Below are 21,008 nucleotides of genomic sequence, written 5' to 3' on the forward strand. Positions count from 1 at the left end.
TTAAAGAAGGGGAAACGTTCTCCGCTTTCCCTATTCCATAGACTGGAGAGTTGAATCAGGAGACCAAAAAAATGCGTCTTGGAAGGAATGAGTGCATTTCAAAATGCATTCGATTCCTTCCGAGACCCATTTTTTTGGGCCACTCTCTCCTCCAATATTGGGAGAGAGAGAGAGAGAGAAAAGAAATTTATCATCTCCTGTCCACCCAAAAAAGAAACTATGTATTTTTGTTTTTCTGGATGCGGCCGAATTTGTAGAGGAATCGTCCAGAAACCGGCCCTCAAGCCCATTTTCAGACTATTTCTATACATATTCGGTCATCAAGATGGTCCGGGGACGACTTTGTTTGGACATCATCTCTATATAGATGGTGAAATTTGTATAGCCATTTCTAAAGAATCTCAGAGAAAACTAAAAGCGAGATTGCAAATAAAGAAATAGCCTCCAGTGAACACAATTCCAACGACAGTGGATAGGAAAAGTGAAGAGTTGAAAGTGAAAGTCGAAAAACGAAATGGGATCAGCTAGGAAAAATTTCTCAGAGCTCAGAAAAAAATTCTTGTTAATTTTTATCATGTCTTCTAGACATGATAAAAATTAACTCACCCCCCTTTTGTCTGGGAATGTTGTCTCCCACTTTCTAAAAATAGACCATGACTCATCCTTTTAAAGAATAGAATTCCAAGAAAAGACTGGGTTCTGGTCTATTTTTAGAAACGGTGAGACAACATACCCAGACAAAAGGGGGTGAGTTAATTTCACTTTCAACTCGTCTCTTTTCTATAAAAGCATTCCACGTTTCTGTTCAGAACACTGTGGGCTGTTGAAAAGGCAACACGCCTCCCTCTCTACCCTAATCGGGAATCCTGATCCAGGTGTCCCCCTCTTCACGCTACCCATCTTCACCCATTTCTAAAGAATCTCAGAGAAAACTAAAAGCGAGATTGCGAAAAAAAGAAATAGCCTCCAGTGAACACAATTCCAACGACAGTGGATAGCTTTTTAGGGTCCTTCCAGATATATTACCGGTGACCGATAGGTTGTTCAGGGTCTACAGCACAGACTCAATGTACCCCCTTTTGTCTGGGAATGTTGTCTCACCGTTTCTAAAAATAGACCAGAACCCATTCTTTTCTTGGAATTCTATTCTTTAGAAAGAATGAGTCATGGTCTATTTTTTAGAAACGGTGAGACAACATTCCCAGACAAAAGGGATTAGTTAATTTTTATCATGTCTAGAAGACATGATAAAAATTAACAAAAAGTATTTATAATATATATTATATAATATATATCATATATTATATATATTATATATTTTTTCTTTTTTTTCTGACTCAGAATTTTTCCTCGGCTCTCAGAAATTTTTCCCAGCCGATCCCATTTTGCTTTTTGACTTTCACTTTCAATTCTTCTCTTTTCTATACTTTCCAAGCACATTTTAAGTATATCTCTACACAAATTCGGTATAAAATTGTCCGGGGACGACTTTGTCCGGAGACGACTCTGTCCGGGGACGACTCTGTGTGGACTCAACCATGACGTCATTTTAATATAGCGGAATGTGTGTAGAAATAGTCGGAAAAAGGACTCGAACGCCCGTTTTCAGTATATTCCAATACAAAATTGATTGTTCACAACATAAAAAACACATCATTTTTTTCTTGGATAGAGCTCCATTTGTATTTGAATATACTGAAAACCAACTCGAACGCCCGTTTTCAGTATATTCCAATACAAAATAGGGCAGTCCACAACATAAAAAAAAGACATCATTTTTTTCTTGGATGGAGCTCCATTTGTATTGTAATATACTGAAAACCAACGTGAACGCCCGTTTTCAGTATATTCCAATACAAAATTGGCTGTCCACAAAATAAAAAAAAGACATCATTTTTTTCTTGGATCCAGCTCCACTTGTATTGTAATATACTGAAAACCAACGTGAATGCCCGTTTTCTGTATATTCCAATACAAAATTGGCTAGCCACAAAATAAAAAAAAGACATCATTTTTTTCTTGGATCCAGCTCCACTTGTATTGTAATATACTGAAAAACAACGTGAATGCCCGTTTTCAGTATATTCCAATACAAAATTGGTTGTCCACAACATAAAAAAAAGAAATCATTCTTTTCTTGGATCCAGCTCCATTTGTATTGTAATATACTGAAAACCGACGTGAACGCCCGTTTTCAGTATATTCCAATACAAAATTGGCTGTCCACAAAATAAAAAAAAGACATCATTTTTTTCTTCGATGGAGCTCCATTTGTATTGAAATATACTGAAAACCGACGTGAACGCCCGTTTTCAGTATATTCCAATACAAAATTGGCTGTCCACAAAATAAAAAAAAGACATCATTTTTTTCTTGGATGGAGCTCCACTTGTATTGTAATATACTGAAAACCAACGTGAACGCCCGTTTTCAGTATATTCCAATACAAAATTGGCTGTCCACAAAATAAAAAAAAGACATCATTTTTTTCTTGGATCCAGCTCCACTTGTATTGTAATATACTGAAAACCAACGTGAACGCCCGTTTTCAGTATATTCCAATACAAAATTGGCTGTCCACAAAATAAAAAAAAGACATCATTTTTTTCTTGGATCCAGCTCCACTTGTATTGTAATATACTGAAAACCAACGTGAATGCCCGTTTTCAGTATATTCAAATACAAAATTTGTTGTCCACAACATAAAAAAAGACCTCATTTTTTTCTTGGATCGAGCTCCATTTGTATTGTAATATACTGAAAACCGACGTGAACGCCCGTTTTCAGTATATTCCAATACAAAATTGGCTGTCCACAACATAAAAAAAGACATCATTTTTTTTCTTGGATCCAGCTCCACTTGTATTGAAATATACTGAAAACCGACGTGAACGCCCATTTTCAGTAAATTCCAATATAAAATTGGCTGTCCACAAAATAAAAAAAAGACATCATTTTTTTCTTGGATCCAGCTCCACTTGTATTGTAATATAGTGAAAACCAACGTGAATGCCCGTTTTCAGTATATTCCAATACAAAATTGGCTGTCCACAACATAAAAAGAGACATCATTTTTTTCTTGGATCGAGCTCCACTTGTATTGAAATATACTGAAAACTGACGTGAATGCCCGTTTTCAGTATATTCCAATACAAAATTGGTTGTCCACAACATAAAAAAAGACATCATTTCATTCTTGGATCGAGCTCCATTTGTATTGAAATATACTGAAAACCGACGTGAACGCCCGTTTTCAGTATATTCCAATACAAAATTGGCAGTCCACAAAATAAAAAAAAGACATCATTTTTTTCTTGGATCGAGCTCTATTTGTATTGAAATATACTGAAAACCGACTCAAACACCCGTTTTCAGTATATTCCAATACAAATTGGCAGTCCACAAAATAAAAAAAAGACATCATTTCTTTCTTGGATCGAGCTCTATTTGTATTGAAATATACTGAAAATCGACTCAAACACCAGTTTTCAGTATATTCCAATACAAATTGGCAGTCCACAAAATAAAAAAAAGACATCATTTTTTTCTTGGATCGAGCTCTATTTGTATTGAAATATACTGAAAACCGACACAAACACCCGTTTTCAATATATTCCAATACAAGATGGCAGTCCACAAAATAAAAAAAGACATCATTTCTTTCTTGGATCGAGCTCTATTTTTATTGAAATATACTGAAAACCGACTCAAACACCCGTTTTCAGTATATTCCAAAACAAATTTGCAGTTCACAAAATAAAAAAAAGACATCATTTCTTTCTTGGACCGAGCTCTATTTGTATTGAAATATACTGAAAATCGACTCAAACACCCGTTTTCAGTATATTCCAATACAAATTGGCAGTCCACAAAATAAAAAAAAGACATCATTTCTTTCTTGGATCGAGCTCCATTTGTATAGAAATAGCCTAGAAATCAGTTCGAACGCCCGTTTTCAGTATATTGTAATACAAATGAAATGACATGAAAAATGCAAAAAGAGGAAAAGTAGCCTGCCTACCTTGACGGAAATTCTATTCCAAAAGGGGAAAACTTGTATCCAGGTGGGCCCACAGCACGGCCGGAACTCAAGCGAAACTCGATAGGTTGAAATCGATCCATTAAATAACATTCTTAAAAAACAGTAAAGTTTTATTCTATTCGAAAAGGGCAAAACTTGTATCCAGGTGGGCCCACAGCACGGCCGGAACTCAAGTGAAACTCGATAGGTTGAAATCGATCCATTAAATAACATTCTTAACAAATAGTAAAGTTTTATTCACATCGAGTCGGCTGGGAAAAGTTTCTGAAAAATAAATTACCCCCCTTTTACTCTGAAAATCTGAAAATTGATGTCTTCAATTTTTGAAAAATTGAAGACATCAATTTTCAGATTTTCAGAGTAAAAGGGGGGGGGGTATTTTTTTTTTTTTTTTTTTTCAGCTAGAGATATTTTTCTCCGGCTCTCAGAAATTTTTCGGCACTCGACTGGATGAATAAAACATCCCCGTTTCTTTAAGAATGGGCTCACTGTTAACTATTTCAGCATTCGACGTTTCGCGTCCAATAATAACTCCCGGGTGTTCAAGAATGCAAATGCACCTACTAGATTTTCTACAGAGAAGCTTGACTGGATGGAGAGAGTGGATAACTTTTTCCAAGATTCTCGACTTTGGACCGTCAAGAGGTAATGGATCTTTTTGTTTTTTTTCTTTTAAGAAAATTTATGGATAGATTCATTTCTTTTTGAATGGACCTAGAAAAATAGGACAAAGTTCTTTTCCAAGATTGGATGAGAGAGGGACCCAAAAAAATGGGTCTCGAAAGGAATCGAATGCATTTGCACTCATTCCTTCCAAGACCCATTTTTTTTGGTCTCCTGATTCGTCTCTCTCTCTCTCTTCTCAGTCCATTTCCATAAATATAGGGAAAGCAGAGAACCTTTCCCTACTTATTTCTAAAAATCTTTTCTTTATTTTTTTTCTCCTGAGTTTATGTATATATCAATTCAAATACTTTTGAGAACGGTCATCCCAATTCTCTGTCGTCTTTTCGGTTTCATCGTCGCAACACTCAGTGGACATAGTCTCAGTCGATTTTGGAGCATGAGTCGTCTGTTCATTGTCCCAACACTCAGTGGACATAGTCTTAGTGGATTTTGGATCATGAGTCGTTCGTTCATTGTCCCAACACTCAGTGGATTTTGTCTTTGAACCCTCTGAAGATATTTTGGGGGTCTCATGAGATTCTTTGGAAGGTTCGTCCCAACAGGCTGCTGGATCGTAATGGGGAATATTTTCAGTTATGTCTCCCCAACCCTCCGTCTTCCTCGAGTTATTGGAGGAAGTTGACGACAAAGAAGAAGTAGAAGAGCCCATCAAGTGGAAAGGCGTATGCTCATCCGGATGTTCCATCACTTGGAAACAGGACAGATTATCCCATTTCTGGATGAGGTTATCGTACGCTTTTGGGGACGGATCCTTCTCTAACTGATCGTAGGCCTTATCAAAAGCTTGCAGAGGATTGTCTGCTTCCTCCTGAATCCTCTCCTCTTTCTCCGTTCCGTCTGGATAGACGTGATTGATATGAAAATCTCCTTCCGTAATATGCCATCGATAGTTGCGCACTTTGTTTTCGGCACAATGGAAATATTTCATCCTTTGATGATGTCGGGCACATTTTTCCCGATACTTCCAAATGATTCCATCTGGCACATAAATTTCCGTCACGGGTTTTTGATAATCCAAGGCTTTAGCAAAGAATTTAGCTTTCTGACATCCCACCACATAAATCGTGGAGAAGCTGTGAGTGAGCGATTGGAGAATGCGTCCTAAATGGTTGTAGGGAATATGACCCTCGTTCCAACGAAGTCCGTGCCGGTTTCTCGTCAGCCAGGCATTCGTCTTTTGGTTTTTTCATTCAGTTGGTGGAAGGGGTGAGGAGGAGCAAACGTCAACGATCCCACGGTCAAAAAATCTTTTGTCGCATAGCCCAATTCTTTTAAAACGTAGGTAAATTCCCCCTTCTTGTGGTTGTAGGACTGGAAACCCTCTAGATCGAGCACGATAAAGTTTTCTGAACACGCCATGGCGATGAATACGGTGATGTCTTCCACAAACAGGAGCAAAAAAAGAGAATCGAAAAGGTATATATGTATAACAGGGAAGATCTAGAAAGGGGGGAAAAACAATAAAACGTTTTAGAGTCGTCGTCTTGAAAGAGACATTTTTCTTTTCAAAGGGTTAAGAAGTTTTAAAGGTCTTTTTAAATGAAGTTATGATTATTATCATTATTAAAAAAAACTAAGAATCAAATCGAGTTTATAGATAACCATATTCATAGCACCAAAGGGACTTACCAGCTCAGTTTACGTCTTCTTCTGTTCTATGAAGAAATCTCGCGGAGGACACACACTTTTATACTCGCGCGACATCTGTCGGGATCGCGACCCCATCTAAATGTCAGGGTCATTCCAACCTCTTAAAAGGATAGGGATGAAAGAAACACTTTGATAAAAAATATATTTATGAAAAGATATCTGAGGGTCGTGAGAATATTTTCTCTCCCCACCCCCCGCCTTTTTCAAAAAAAATAATAAAAAGTCTTTCTTGGATCGCGTCAAGATTACAAAACAACTCACAGGACTTGTTTATCTCGATCTCGTCAGGGTCACCGTTTCACATAAGAAGATGGATGGACCCTGAACTTTAGACATGATAAAAATTAACTCTACCCGCCTTTTGTCTGGGAATAGGGTCTCACCGTTTCTAAAAATAGACCAGATCCCATTCTTGGAATTCTATTCTTTAGGAAAGGAGGAGTGATGGTCTATTTTTAGAAAGTGTGAGACAACATTCCCAGACAAAAGGGGGGTAGAGTTAATTTTTATCATGTCTAAGACATGATAAAAATTACCAAAAAGTTTTTTTTTTTTTTTTTTTAAGGCTAAAAAATTTTTCTGAGAGAGCTGAGAAAGATTTTCCTCCCAATTTTTTTCGACGATGAAAAGGGAAAAACTACTGATCCGATCTCCCTACGCTTTAGGGAAAAAAAACAAAAAAAATACTTATGAAATATTCATGTGTTGAAATTGGCTATTCAAATAAGTGACATTTTGTTTCTCATTGGAACTGTTCAACGGCGAGTCCATTCGTCTCATTCTTTGGGGTAGGGGATGAAAGTACAGCGGTTTGTTGAAATCGATGATAGTTTCCTCTTTAGTCGGCGGAACTGTAAATCTATCCCGTCTTAACTCTTCTAATCTCTTTGAAAGTCTTTCCACTTGCTCTGCTAAGGTTTCCTCGGTACTCATGATCTCTCTTAGTTTAGGGAAGTCTTGACGTATTGGCTAGAGAACAGAGGGTTCTTTTCTCTCTATACATATATCATGTGGGAGCGTGTGATTTATAAATCCTTGTGAAATATTTCTACGTCTTGTGTAACTTGGAAAATTCTTCTTCTTCTCGTCGATTGGGGTAGAGTTATGGAAAAGAAATGGGATTGGAAAGAAATCAACATATTACAAAAAAAAGAACTTTTTTTTTCTATTTTTTTTCTCTAGGGATTTACACACCATTTCATTCATGAACATTCAAGGGTTCTCTCCAAGACCAAATTTTAGAAGAGGACCACAAAGAGTACACTTGAGGATCCTCTTTCAGGTCTAGGTGAGATAAGGGTTGAGACCAATATTCTTGGGTCTCTAAAGCATCCCAACTTAGACATTTATTATTATTATTAGAAAGTTCATCATCCTCCTCCTCCTCCTCATCGTCGCACGAGTTCTCCTGGGGAGATTCTTCCGCCTCCTCTTCGTCTTCGACAGCTTTGCTTTCGGAGGGGTAACAATGTAATTTCCGGAAAACGTAACTACCCTCCATCAAATGGTATCGAAAACTTCTCACCTTGTTCTCGGCACCATGAATCATCTTTTGGAAATATTGGTGTCGCGTGCATTTCGACTTGTTCCGCCACTCGGTTTTCCCTGGGATGTAAAACTCATAAACGGATCGCTGGCAGAGCTTGCTGAAAAATTCGGCTTTATCGTATCCATTGACGTAGATCACCTCCACATTTTCGGTCAGTATTTTCAGGCTTGTAGGAAGATGCTCGTAGGAAAGACGACCCTCGGTCCATTGAAGGCCGTGTCGGTTATTTGTAGTCTGGTTGACCACAGCTTGATTGCGGGACGATAAGTCATCGTAATGGACAGGAGGGAGAAAAATCATGGATCCGCATAAGGTTAAATCGCAAGTGATGTAGCCCAGTTCTTTCAAGATGAAACATATATCTCCCGTCTTTGGATCATAACAGTGAAGGTATTCCATGTCCAGAACAATGTAGGAATCTTTGAGAGGTTTGGCACTCAAAATGTCCATCTTCTTCAATTGAGGAAAAAAGAAAACAAAATTCTCTCTCTCTCTCGCTGTGTGTCCTGAAGGAAAAAATGAATAGCGTTCTCTCGCCGTCTCCTCTTTTATATATATAGAGAGAGAAGGTTGCACGTGACAGGTCGTATGAATTCTGGGAAAGGTCACATTCGTATATATATATTTGTTTTTTGAATAATATCGTGCGTATCTCAATACACATCCATCATCATAATAATAATAAAGGTCACCTTGGAAAGAAAAAGAAATAAAAAACATGGAACTCGTGCTCGACTTTGAAGGTTTCTACAATTCTCAAGGAGCCTTTATTGTGAAAGAATTAGCTTACGTCACATTGGACGGTACTTCTCGAGGGGTATTTGTTTTTAAACCCCCGTTTCCATGGCAAATGCTCACCGAGAAAGAAAAACGAACCGCTGTGTGGGCGAGTGATTATTATCACGGCTTTTCGTGGTACGAAGGAGAAATTCCGTACAGTTATTTTCCATGGGTGTTAACGATGTTGACGGAACCTTTTTCCATGATTTGGGTGTGAGGAGAAATGAAACGGCGGTTTTTAGAGAAATGGTTGCAAAGATCCATTTATTGCATTTCGGGATCGACGCAAGAGATTCTCAAATACAATGGGATCAAACACATGAATTGTCCTAACCATACAAAAGGTTTTTTCCATTGCGCTCTACAAAAAGCGGTTCGGTATCATTATTATTTAAAGACACAGAGAAGAAATTCGCAAGGTCGATCCTGCACAATTCAATCTTGACAGAACTCCTTAAAAAAAATACATATATCATGTTACTTCTTCGACAGCACAGATGGTTCTGAAGCGAAACTTGGAATTTTGAAATAATAGATCAGGGAGAAATCATTCTTAAAAACAAATGGGTAAAGTCTCGAATCGGCTGGGAGAAAAAAAATTTCTCAGAGGTGAGATAAAAATTCTCTAATGAAAAAAAAAAAAAACTTTTGGTTAATTTTTATCATGTCTTTAGACATGATAAAAATTAATGACCCTTTCTTTTTGTCTGGGAAGGATGTCTCACCCTTTCTAAAAATAGATCATGACTCATCCTTTCGCTAATGGCAATCATTCCATGAATGAATCACGATTTGCTTTTCAAAAGAGTGAGACAACATTCCCAGACGAAAAGGGAAGGGGGTCGTTAATTTTTATCATGTCTAAGACATGATAAAAATTAACAAATTTTTTTTTTTTTTTTTTGAGTTGAAAAATTTTTCTCAGCTCTGAAAATTTTTTTTCCAGCCGACTCGAGACTTTACCATTTATATTTACGAATAGTCTTTGGATTATTTATTTATTTTCTTTTAAAAAGAAAAATTCTGAGCTAGACCTATCTATTGGCTTAACATTCTGGTCATAGAAACAGTCTAGAATCTCATTTTATTTTTCGAGGCTAATGCACGGGTTCTCCAATCAAAAGGGTTACTATAAAGGGATTGGTTTGAATGCATTTATCTGCAAATGTTGTAGGATTCTGTTGTTGAGAAGGGGGTATATTATTATTATTATTATTATGATGATGATGATGATGATGATTGTGGCAGATTCGTTTTCTACATGGAAGTCTAATCTCCTCCGAAGACCTTTTCTGGGGATTGTCGATAGATGGTTTTTCAATAGGAATCGTTTCCCTCGGATCCTCAAGAGATAGAGGGGGGTCCTGTCTTGAGACATGAAGCGGTCTCTCCTCCTCCTCGAGAAGTCTTGAGAAAGGGAGAGGATTTTCGGTTCCCTTATTCTCGAGGGGTCTTGACAAATTGAGAGGTCCCTCCTCTTCGAAAGAGAGAGAAGTTTTGGTTCCCTTATTCTCGAGGGGTCTTGACAAATTGAGAGGTCCCTCCTCTTCGAAAGAGAGAGAAGTTTTGGTTCCCTTATCCTCGAGGGGTTTTGACAAATCGAGAGGTCCCTCATTTTCGAGGGGTCTTTATAAATGGAGAGGTTTTTCATCTTCGAGGGGGTTTGATAAAGGAAGAGGTCCCTCCTTCTCGAGGGGTCTTGAGAAATGGAGAGGTTTTTCATCTTCGAGGAGGTTTGACAATGGGAGAGATTTCTCCTTCTCGAGGGGTCTCTCTTCCTCAAGGGGTTTTGAGGAAGGGAGAGGTTTTTCATCCTCGACGGGTTTTGACAAACTGAGAGGAATCTGAACAGGCTTCTCCTCATCTCCATCATTATCGAGGAGGATGAGGATAGGCTTTTGGAAAGGTTTTTTCTTTTTCTTCTGAACAGGCTCCTCTTGATGCTCGGGGAGAGGGATGGGGTAGTTGTTCCACCATTCTATTTTTTCTTGCTCGAGGATTTTTTCAAAAGTCGTAGCCTCTCTAAGATGAGACGAAGAAGGAGAGTCCTCGAGAAGAATATAATAGGTATTCTTCCCAGTCTTCTCGATCGAGAGAGGTTCGTGCAAACATTTGTGCAACCATTCACTAAAATGAACGAGAATCCCTTTTGTCTTCTCAAGACGATCCATAATCCTATTCATTTGCGAGACGGTTAGAAAGTGGGACGTGTAAAAATATTTGGCTCCTTTCATTAACAAAATTTGTGCATCCAAAGGTGGAATGTCACGAGCCATCAACACGTTTTCGTCGGACAAAAATTCGTCCCGCATCTTTTGATAACTCCCCACGGTATAATAACCCGCACATTTTGAAAAATCGGAGGCTTTCAGGTAAACGACTCCTTGGATGATATAAAAGGAAAGATCATCATATTTATATTTGAAAGGAATACACGTAGTGAGCTGGGGATGCCTCCTCATGATTCACTTGGACAAAAATACGACTTTGGGGCTCTCCCCTTTTATTTATAGAGAGAAAGAGAGTGTGACCTTCCCTTCCCTCCTCCTCCTCTCTCCCTGCTTCCTCTATCTCTGGACGTCCTTGGATTGGAAAGGTTGACTTTGAAAAAAAAAGAAGGTCATGGTTGGATAATTTTTTGTTTATTAAATTATTACTTTCACTTCCTCATTCCCACACACATTCATCTTTTAAGAAAAGAAAAAGAGGTCATGGAGATAAGATTTCATGGAAAGAAGAGAGAGAGAAACAAAAAAAAACAAATAAAACGGACGTCATAGAGCCTCTATGTGTGTCTGTGTTTGTCTATATATAAAAAGGCGAGAGTACTGGGCGAGATCATTTCTTTTCCATTGGGAGCCATGTCGCTATTAGACGTTTTTCCAACTCAACGGATTTCGAACGGGGAGGATTTGAAGACGCTAAAGCAAATCTCCAACTTGAAAATTTTTTTGGCGTTCATTGTGCGACATTTATTCCGCATTTACCACCTCATCAAGCGATCGTTTCTTTCAACCAAGATGTCGAATCCGGTGGAAGAATATTTTTCTCACGAAACGATATTTTACGTTTGGAGTGAGAATGACGGCTCAGGACGAAGTTCATATTGTTCAAACTACAGCCGCTCCTCTCGCCTATTATGAATCATCGTCCCCCAATCTGAAGGAAAGAAGTTTTAAAGTCAGCGACAGGATGAAATATAAGAAATATATTCTAAGACCTTTTCAAAACTATGTCGTTCCCCCGAAAACGCAATATCTCATCGTCACAACCCAGAAGAGTCTCTTTCTCGTCGATCGGTGCTCGTACTCGCTTTGGAAACAATTGAAAGAGGAGATTTCTTTCCAATCGCCGATGATGTTTCAAGAAAAAGAAGAAGAAAACCCTCCGCCACCTTTACCCATCCCTTCCTTAGATGATAAGAGGAGCTGGACCAAACCGTCGTCATGGCCCGAAACAAAATCGACCCGGCAACGGAATGAAATTGAAGTCATCACAATTGAAGATGAGGAGGAAGAAAAAAAATTACCTCTTAAAAAACGGTCGACTTACCGGAACCTACCTGGCGTGCAAGATCCGCTTCAGAATCCAGAAGCTTCTTCTTCTTCTTCTTTCCCGACTTGTTCAAACAGGCAACCTCTTTTGGACTCCTCACAGACAGAACCTCTTCCAGTATCCTCTTCTTCTTCTTCTTCTCTAACCTGTCCCGACATCGTAGAGGTAGAATGTCAGACGGGTCCACAAGCTTCAAAAAGTCCCGACATCGTAGAGGTAGAATGTCAGCCGGGTAAACAAGTTCCAACGGGTCCAGAAATCATGGAGGCAGAATCACAGCCGGGTTCACAAGTTCCAACGGGTCCAGAAATCATGGAGGTAGAATTTCAGCCGGGTAAACAAGTTCCAACGGGTCCAGAAATCATGGAGGTAGAATCGCAGCCGGGTCCAGACATCCTAGATCCCTCCACTCATCCCAAAGAGACTCCAAGTGTTTCAAGACAGCCTTGTGAGGATCCAGCCCTTCCCGTATGGAATGATTATATGGACTTACAAAATTTGGTGCAACAGGAAGGAGAAGAAAATAATCATACGGATGGGTGGGTCAAAGACTGTTTAGATCATTTAACCTCGAATGAAATTGAACTGTTATGGAATTGCATTTCTGAAATCACATCGGAAATGGGATAAAAACCAAAACAAAAAAAAATTTTTTAATAACAAATTGGAGGAGTGTCATGATGTCAATTAAAAAAAAATATTATATAGAGTCCAATCTTGGTGGTTCACTTCAGTTTTCCAGCATGAGGTGATCCACGTTTCCCGAAATATGGATCCCATTCCAAGAGAGATTGTGTAGAGCCTTCACTTCAGTTCTTTTTTTTTTCTACCAAGAGGAGAGGGTCCCCAAAGGGCTAGCCATGTCCAAAGAGAGAAAGTGTAGAGCATTCATTTCAGTTTTTTTTTTTGAAGTTTAGGGGAGGGAGGTCTCAAAATGACACCTCCCCCCCATTTTCAAAGAGAGATGGTGTAGAGCGTTCATTTCTGTTTTTTTCCAAAGTTAGGGAGTTTTCAAATGGCTACCCATTTCAGAGAAAGAGAGAGAGAGAGAGAAGGTGTAGAGCGTTCATTTCAGTTTTCCAAGGTTAGGATGGTGGTGGAGAATCCTCCAAAATGGCTACTCATCTCAAAGAGAGAGAGAGAGAAAAAGCGTAGAGCGTCCATTTCAGTTTTCCAACATTAGAAGGTCCCAAAATACCTTCTGAATTCAAAGAGAGATCGTGTAGAGCGGTCATTTCCAGTTCTCCAAGATCAGAAGAAGAGGGTCCGCTTTTCCCAAAAGGGTTTTCCGCATTCAGAGAGAGCGAAGTGCAGACTTCAGTTTTTCTCCCTTCCCAAGAATAGAGGGTCCCAAAATGGCTTTCCATTTCAAAGAGAGAGGGAGAGGCGTTCATTTCCATTCTCCAAGATAGGGTCGTCTGCATTTTCCCAAAATGGCTTCCCAATTCAAAGAGAGAGAGAGAGAGTAAAAGGGTGTGTAGAGCGGTCATGTTCATTCTCCAAGATAGGGTCATCAGCTTTTTCTCAAAATGGCATCTCCCCATTCAAAAAGAGATCGTAACCAATTTTTTCCAAGATGGGGGGGAGAAGAAAACCTAGGATGGAATAACACGACACACAGAGGAAAAGAGAAAAAAAAACGCCATCTTGTCATTTTCTGATAGGGTACCGGTGTTCGAATACTTTTGTGACCGACTGTACAGCTGAACATCTTTTAATAACCAAGCAAATGGCCTATGGCAGGGGTTCTCAACCGATGGTACGTCTGCCACTAAGGGTACGCAAGTGAAAAATAGGTGGTACGCAAAGAAGAAAAGTACTTTTAACTATTAAAATCAAAAGTTAAAACCCCAACATCCTGATTGAGTTTTTTCTCGAACACTCGTAAATTTATGCGATCTGAACTTTGTTCAAGAGCAGTGCTGGTAGTAGTACTTTGGTGGTATTTAATGTTTTCTGTTTTTGTTTAGATTGTGCGCGTTAGTCAAAAGGTTGAGAACCGCTGGCCTATAGCAATGTATTGGTAAAGCTACTAGAGATATAGTAGCCTTTATAGTAGCCTTATTGTAGACTAGCAGAAAAGTAAAGATCTACGTAAGCAAGCTCTTCCTTTTTTGAAGGATAACCTTTTGAAAGCAGAAATCAAAAGATGAAAATTTAAGCACATGATTTTGTTAAAGCAATTCAAACATCTATCAGTCAGTTAAATATTTTCCTTAAAAATAACTCTGATTATTTATTAATCTACTTATTAAGCGGTTTGAGGATTTTCGACGTTTGCGAAAATATTTATTAAGAAATTCTCATTAGGATTTTGGCATCTTTGCTGGATTAGTGTCATGGCACCGTTGCTAAATATCAAGAAGATTCTTATTTGGAAATTTTGTTTTCCAATAATTGTGTGTTTACCCGCTGTAGTTAAAAGCAAAGATGTAGAGCTGCAGCAACCCGAGTCAAATGTTACTTTAGATTTTCCCAATATAACTCATTATCGTCATTACGATGAGTTGCGGAATATTCTATATAAATTAAAAGAAGATTATAATGACTTAGTTAAAGTGTATTCTATTGGTCAGACCGTAGAAAAACGTGAAATGTATGTTATAAGTATCACTTCTAATGTCTCTGATAATAAGCCGATGTTCAAATATGTTGCAAATATGCATGGTAACGAAGCTCTTGGCCGGGAACTGCTGTTGTATTTTGCACAGTACTTACTCTACAATTACAATAAAATCGAACGAGTTACAAAACTGATAGATTCTGTGGATATACATTTAATGCCTTCGGCAAATCCTGATGGCTTTGAAAAAGCAAAAGAAGGTGACTGTTATGGCTCTAGTAAGCCATCTGGGAGAGAAAATGCAAATGGAATTGATTTGAATCGAGATTTTCCTGATCAGTTTATTGAATTAAATGGCAGTAGAATGATAGAGGGTCGTCAGCCAGAAACACTCAATCTCATGACATGGATCGTATCCAATCCGTTTGTTTTGTCGGCGAACTTGCATGGTGGTTCACTTGTGGCTAGTTATCCATTTGATGATTCGAAGTTTCATACAATAAGCGGTGAAAAGAGCCCTTCCCCTGATGATGGGCTTTTCGAACATTTGGCACGTACATATGCCAATTCTCATGCTTTCATGAAGAATGGTCATATTTGCTTAGATGATGACTTTCCTAATGGTGTTACAAATGGTGCTGAATGGTATGATGTATCAGGTAAATGTTTTATGTTTATATAGAAGATTATAATATAGATTATAAAGAATAATCTCTATTGTCAATTGTTATTGGAAAATTTTTCAAAATATTTCCAATTGTGAGAGTTAGTGGTACTTTCTCTATAATATAGATTATAAAGAACTAATCTGTATTTTAACTATTGTCAGTTGTTATTGGCAAATTTTTCAAAATATTTCCAATTGCGACAGTTAGTGGTACTTTGTCATTATGTGCACCTCACCAGAAAGCTATGAAAATACAGGGTGTCGATAATTAAACTTGAAATTTGCGAGCAGTCTGTAGCGAAAACTGTGCAGCAGAATTGCATGAAAATTGGGTAAAGGCAGAATAAAATTATGAGACTTTTGGTGAAAGTGCAGAATCGCCCACTGCTTGGTGCGTTTTTAAGAATTCCACATACTCGGTATACATGTATACATCGACCTATTTTCACTTAAAAAAACATCCCAGAATTGCACAAAAATGGCATTGTGCACTCCCTTAACTTTATCCATGTACACATCGATCTATTTGCACTTAAAAAGTCAAAGAAAATTGACAAAAATCCAAGTCTTCTTGCTCTTGTAAAAAGCGCCAAACAAATAAGGGGGCGATTCTGCACGTTAGCCAGAATTTTATCCAGGAAAAAAAAAAAACGAGTTTCAAAACCACTACTAGATGGTGTTGTGCAATATAAATTATTGCATATGCAAATGTTGTAACTATAGTGATCCTGTGCGTGCACAGAAACCCTATAAGGTTGCGAGAGGCGAACTGCAGTCATACTCATTTCCAAGCCAAGGAAGATGATGTTGACTCTCCAGAAACGTGGTTTAATGATATTGTTTTACCAAAATGGAGACTCTGCTATTGAAGCTTTGCGGAAATTTTGGTCTTTGAAAGTTATGAAATGGTCCACTCACTAGTTAAGGACTAACAAACATGATTGGGAATCTTGAAGGAACGGGAACATTGGGGATTCAACCAGGAAGAGGACGAAAGTGTGTTGCAGCACAGGTAGTGGATGATATAGTGACGCAAGTGGAGGAGGATAAATCGCAAAGCATTAGCAGCACTAGTGTTAGGTGTATTGTAGCATCTGCTGACCAACCTCGTTGCACGGTTCATATGATTCTTCAAAAGGTCTTGCGCTACTATTCCTATAAACTGTCGCTAGTGTAGCAGCTCCTACCAGCTGATCTGGATAGTCGACAGACTTTTGCATTGTAGTTTCTTGTACGAGTTGAGCTCCAGCATGAATGACCATGGAACATTTTGTGGACCGATGAGGTCCACTTTCATATGGAAGTTGCTGTTAACACCTACAATTGCCATATCTGGTCTGCTGCAAATCCACATCAATTCCTATAAATTCCATTACACTCTTTGCATGTAAAGGTTTGGTGCGGCTTTACTGCAACCTTCATTGTGGGTCCATTTTTTTTCCAAAGAGTACGGGGCCTGTGACATGCACTGTCACCGGTCAACAGTACACTTCATTATTAGAGCAATCAGTTATTCCGGCTGTTCAGGCAATTCGATGTGATACGAAAACAGTGTTTATGTATGATGATGCTTCTCCACACATCGCTTGTTATGCGAAACAAGTGCTCCGCCGCCATTTCGGTAACAACAGAATCATCAGCTGGCAGTTTCCTACAGCTTGGCCTCCTATATCTTGCGACTTTTGACTGTGGGGATACTTCAAGGTCAGTGTCTACTGTGATCCTATCACATCTCTATCCGACCTTAAAGAAAGCATAGAATGCCATGTAACATTCCCCAGTTCATGCTGCTTTCAACAGTCGAACATGCAAATTTACACTTCCAGATGGTAGCAGACAGTGGTAGACATCATATTGAGCATGTTTTGTAAACTTTTCTAGATTATGTATATGTTCTCAACTATATATGCTACCTAGGGGGTATAAACTATGATATGCTACATATGGGTGGTTTTTGAAACTCATTGTTTTTTCTGCCTTGATAAAATTCCCATCATTTCATTCTGCCATTATCCAGTTTTTATGAAATTCCGCTGTATAGTTTTTGCTAAAGACTGCTCGCAAATTTCAAGTTTAATAATGGATATCCTGTATATTGATGTTGTTTATTGCCAAAACGTATTTATATAGCAGATATACGCACAACATCCCCCAAGACTGCATTCCACTGGTCTGGATATTTTTGCCATTATGACTGTATACTGTACAAAGTCTGCAATCCGGACTTGTCGGGACTTCGGCGAATACGGATTATAGATCATCAATTTAAATTTCGCATGTAGAAATTACACAATTAAAAATATGAAACCATAATTTATGAAATAAAGAGCCATTATGATCTAAAGGGTATCAAATTTTACAAAAAAAAAGCTTAATATTTATTTGTTTACTTTATTAAACATTTCGGTTGATCTTTAGATTATGGTAACTTGGCGATTTTTTGGCGACCAACTCTCCTACAGCAACCCTCTATTTTTTTTGGTTGATCTTTACATTATGGTAACTTAGCGTTTTTTTGGCGAAAACTTGGCGACCAACTCTCCTACAGCACCCTCTATTTTCTTTTCCCGCCGCCATTTTATATTCACGAAGTAAAGATATGTTTCTTTTCTTTTTATCTACTGAACACTTCTTCCAACAATCTACTAGCCGAATTACACTTATGCTAGAAATTTTATCTAACAAAACTGCTTAATCATGACAAATATTCACTGCACAATTGGGAAAAAGTGCACAATACCATACTCCTTACGCGTTTTTCAAAATAACACATACACATAAACCATGTACACGTCGACTTATTTTTACTTAAGAAAACATCCCAGAATAGCACAAAAATGGCATTGCGCACACTCTTCACTATATCCATGTACACTGCTTTTTTCTCATAAATTAGAAAAATTTCACGAAAATACACGACAATTTTCTCAATCTTTAAACCCAGTAAAAAGAACATATATGAAATTACCTGATCGCGAAAAAGTTTCTTCTTTTATCTACTGAACACTTCTTCCAACAATCTACTAGCCGAATTACACTTATGCTAGAAATTTTATCTAACAAAACTGCTTAATCATGACAAATATTCACTGCAAAATTGGGAAAAAGTGCACAATACAATACTCCTTGCGCGTTTTTCAAAATAACACATACACATAAACCATGTACACGTCGACTTATTTTTACTTAAAAAAACATCCCAGAATTGCACAAAAATGGCATTGCGCACACTCTTCACTATATCCATGTACACTGCTTTTTTCTCATAAATTAGAAAAATTTCACGAAAATACATGACGATTTTCTGAATCTTTAAGCCCAGTAAAAACAACATATATGAAGCTACCTGATCGCGAAAAAGTATATACCCTTTCCAAATATGAACATTTCTACATATAAAATAAATAAAATATCCAAAAACTTTTACCTCTAAATCATCTATTATATTATAAATGTCACCAACGAATTCATACCGCAAGCATTACAAATACTTAGTGTCAAATATTTAAATTATTTCTATGCACGTTTACTTCAACTAAAACGTATACCAAATTCCTACAAACATAAAATTCACAAAATAACTATCATTTAATTAAAATATCACTAAACCATGTACATATCGACTTATTTTTACTTAAAAAAAAAATCCCAGAATTGCACAAAAATGGCATTGCACACACTCTTCACCATATCCATGTACACTCTTTTTTCTCATAAATTAGAAAAATTTCACAAAAATGCATGACAATTTTCTGAATCTTTAAACCCGTCAAAAAGAACATATATGAAATTACCTAATAACGAAAAAGTATATACCCTTTCCAAATATGAACATTTCCACGTATAAAATAAATAAAATATCCAAAAACGTTTACCTCTAAATTATCTATTATATTATAAGCGTCACCAACGAATTCATACCGCAAACATTACAAATACTTAGTGTCAAATATTTAAATTATTTCCATGCACGTTTACTTCAACTAAAACGTATACCAAATTTCTACAAACATAAAATTTACAAAATAACTATCATTTAATTAAAATATAATTAAATTCAAAAACACTACTTAAAATATAAATAAGCGCATACATTAAATTAATAAAAATTAGCTTACAATCCTTTCCAAATATGAACATTTCCACATATAAAATAAATAAAATATCCAAAAACTTTTACCTCTAAATCGTCTATTACATTATACACGTCACCAACGAATTCATACCGCAACCATTATAAATACTTAGTGTCAGATATTTAAATTATTTCCATGCACGTTTACTTCAACTAAAATGTATACCAAATTCCTACAAACATAAAATTCACAAAATAACTATCATTTAATTAAAATATAATTAAATTCAAAAACACTACTTAAAATATAAATGAGCACATACATTAAATTAATACATACATAAATACCCATTTCAAATTCACTTTAGTTACGGCCATGGGATCCAAAAATTCACGAACACTGTTTCACACAACACAGAATAAAGCCAAATACAAAATTTCCAGATTTTTTCCCGATTTCCCCCCTTTTCCGATTAAAGACCCGTAAGTCGTCCATTATTATCACATGACATATCCCATGATCTCTCATTTCCCTCACACAAAATAATGCGTAATCGGAACTGAGTACTGCTCACATTATTACCAAAGTCCCAGGTAGTAACCTTTATCGCCTCCAAAATGTCACCAAACTACCAGTTACCATATTGTAAAGATCAAACTTTTTTTTTTTCCCGCCGCCATTTTGTCTTCACGAAGTAAAGACATGTTTCTTTTCTTTTTATCTACTGAACACTTCTTCTAACAATCTACTAGCCGAATTACACTTATGCTAGAAATTTTATCTAACAAAACTGCTTAATCATGACAAATATTCACTGCAAAATTGGGAAAAAGTGCACAATACCATACTCCTTACGCGTTTTTCAAAATAACACATACACATAAACCATGTACACGTCGACTTATTTTTACTTAAAAAAACATCCCAGAATTGCACAAAAATGGCATTGCGCACACTCTTCACTATATCCATGTACACTGCTTTTTTCTCATAAATTAGAAAAATTTCACGAAAATACATGACGATTTTCTGAATCTTTAAGCCCAGTAAAAACAACATATATGAAGCTACCTGATCGCGAAAAAGTATATACCCTTTCCAAATATGAACATTTCTACATATAAAATAAATAAAATATCCAAAAACTTTTACCTCTAAATCATCTATTATATTATAAATGTCACCAACGAATTCATACCGCAAGCATTACAAATACTTAGTGTCAAATATTTAAATTATTTCTATGCACGTTTACTTCAACTAAAACGTATACCAAATTCCTACAAACATAAAATTCACAAAATAACTATCATTTAATTAAAATATCACTAAACCATGTACATATCGACTTATTTTTACTTAAAAAAAAAATCCCAGAATTGCACAAAAATGGCATTGCGCACACTCTTCACCATATCCATGCACACTCTTTTTTCTCA

The 21,008-nt window shown here is 37.1% G+C and overlaps 1 protein-coding gene across 4 annotated transcripts in view; it reads left to right on the forward strand.

Annotated features, from left to right (window-relative positions):
• Positions 1 to 14,575: 14,575 nt before the first annotated feature.
• The window catches only part of LOC118184900 (carboxypeptidase D-like), a 150,516-nt gene continuing 144,083 nt past the window's right edge, over positions 14,576 to 21,008 (forward strand). For 2 of the 4 annotated variants that reach the window (XM_035354630.2, XM_085810472.1), the window contains exon 1: positions 14,576 to 15,485. In XM_035354630.2, the coding sequence (XP_035210521.1) occupies positions 14,603 to 15,485 (883 nt within the window). In that variant the 5' untranslated portion in view covers positions 14,576 to 14,602. The remainder of the gene's footprint in view (positions 15,486 to 21,008) is intronic. The other 2 variants (XM_035354629.2, XM_035354628.2) reach the window with 1 other exon arrangement.

The sequence above is a fragment of the Stegodyphus dumicola genome, chromosome 2 (assembly GCF_044657685.1).
Source record: "Stegodyphus dumicola isolate Sdum_Otavi_A_Nest chromosome 2, ASM4465768v1".
NCBI lineage: Eukaryota > Metazoa > Arthropoda > Arachnida > Araneae > Eresidae > Stegodyphus > Stegodyphus dumicola.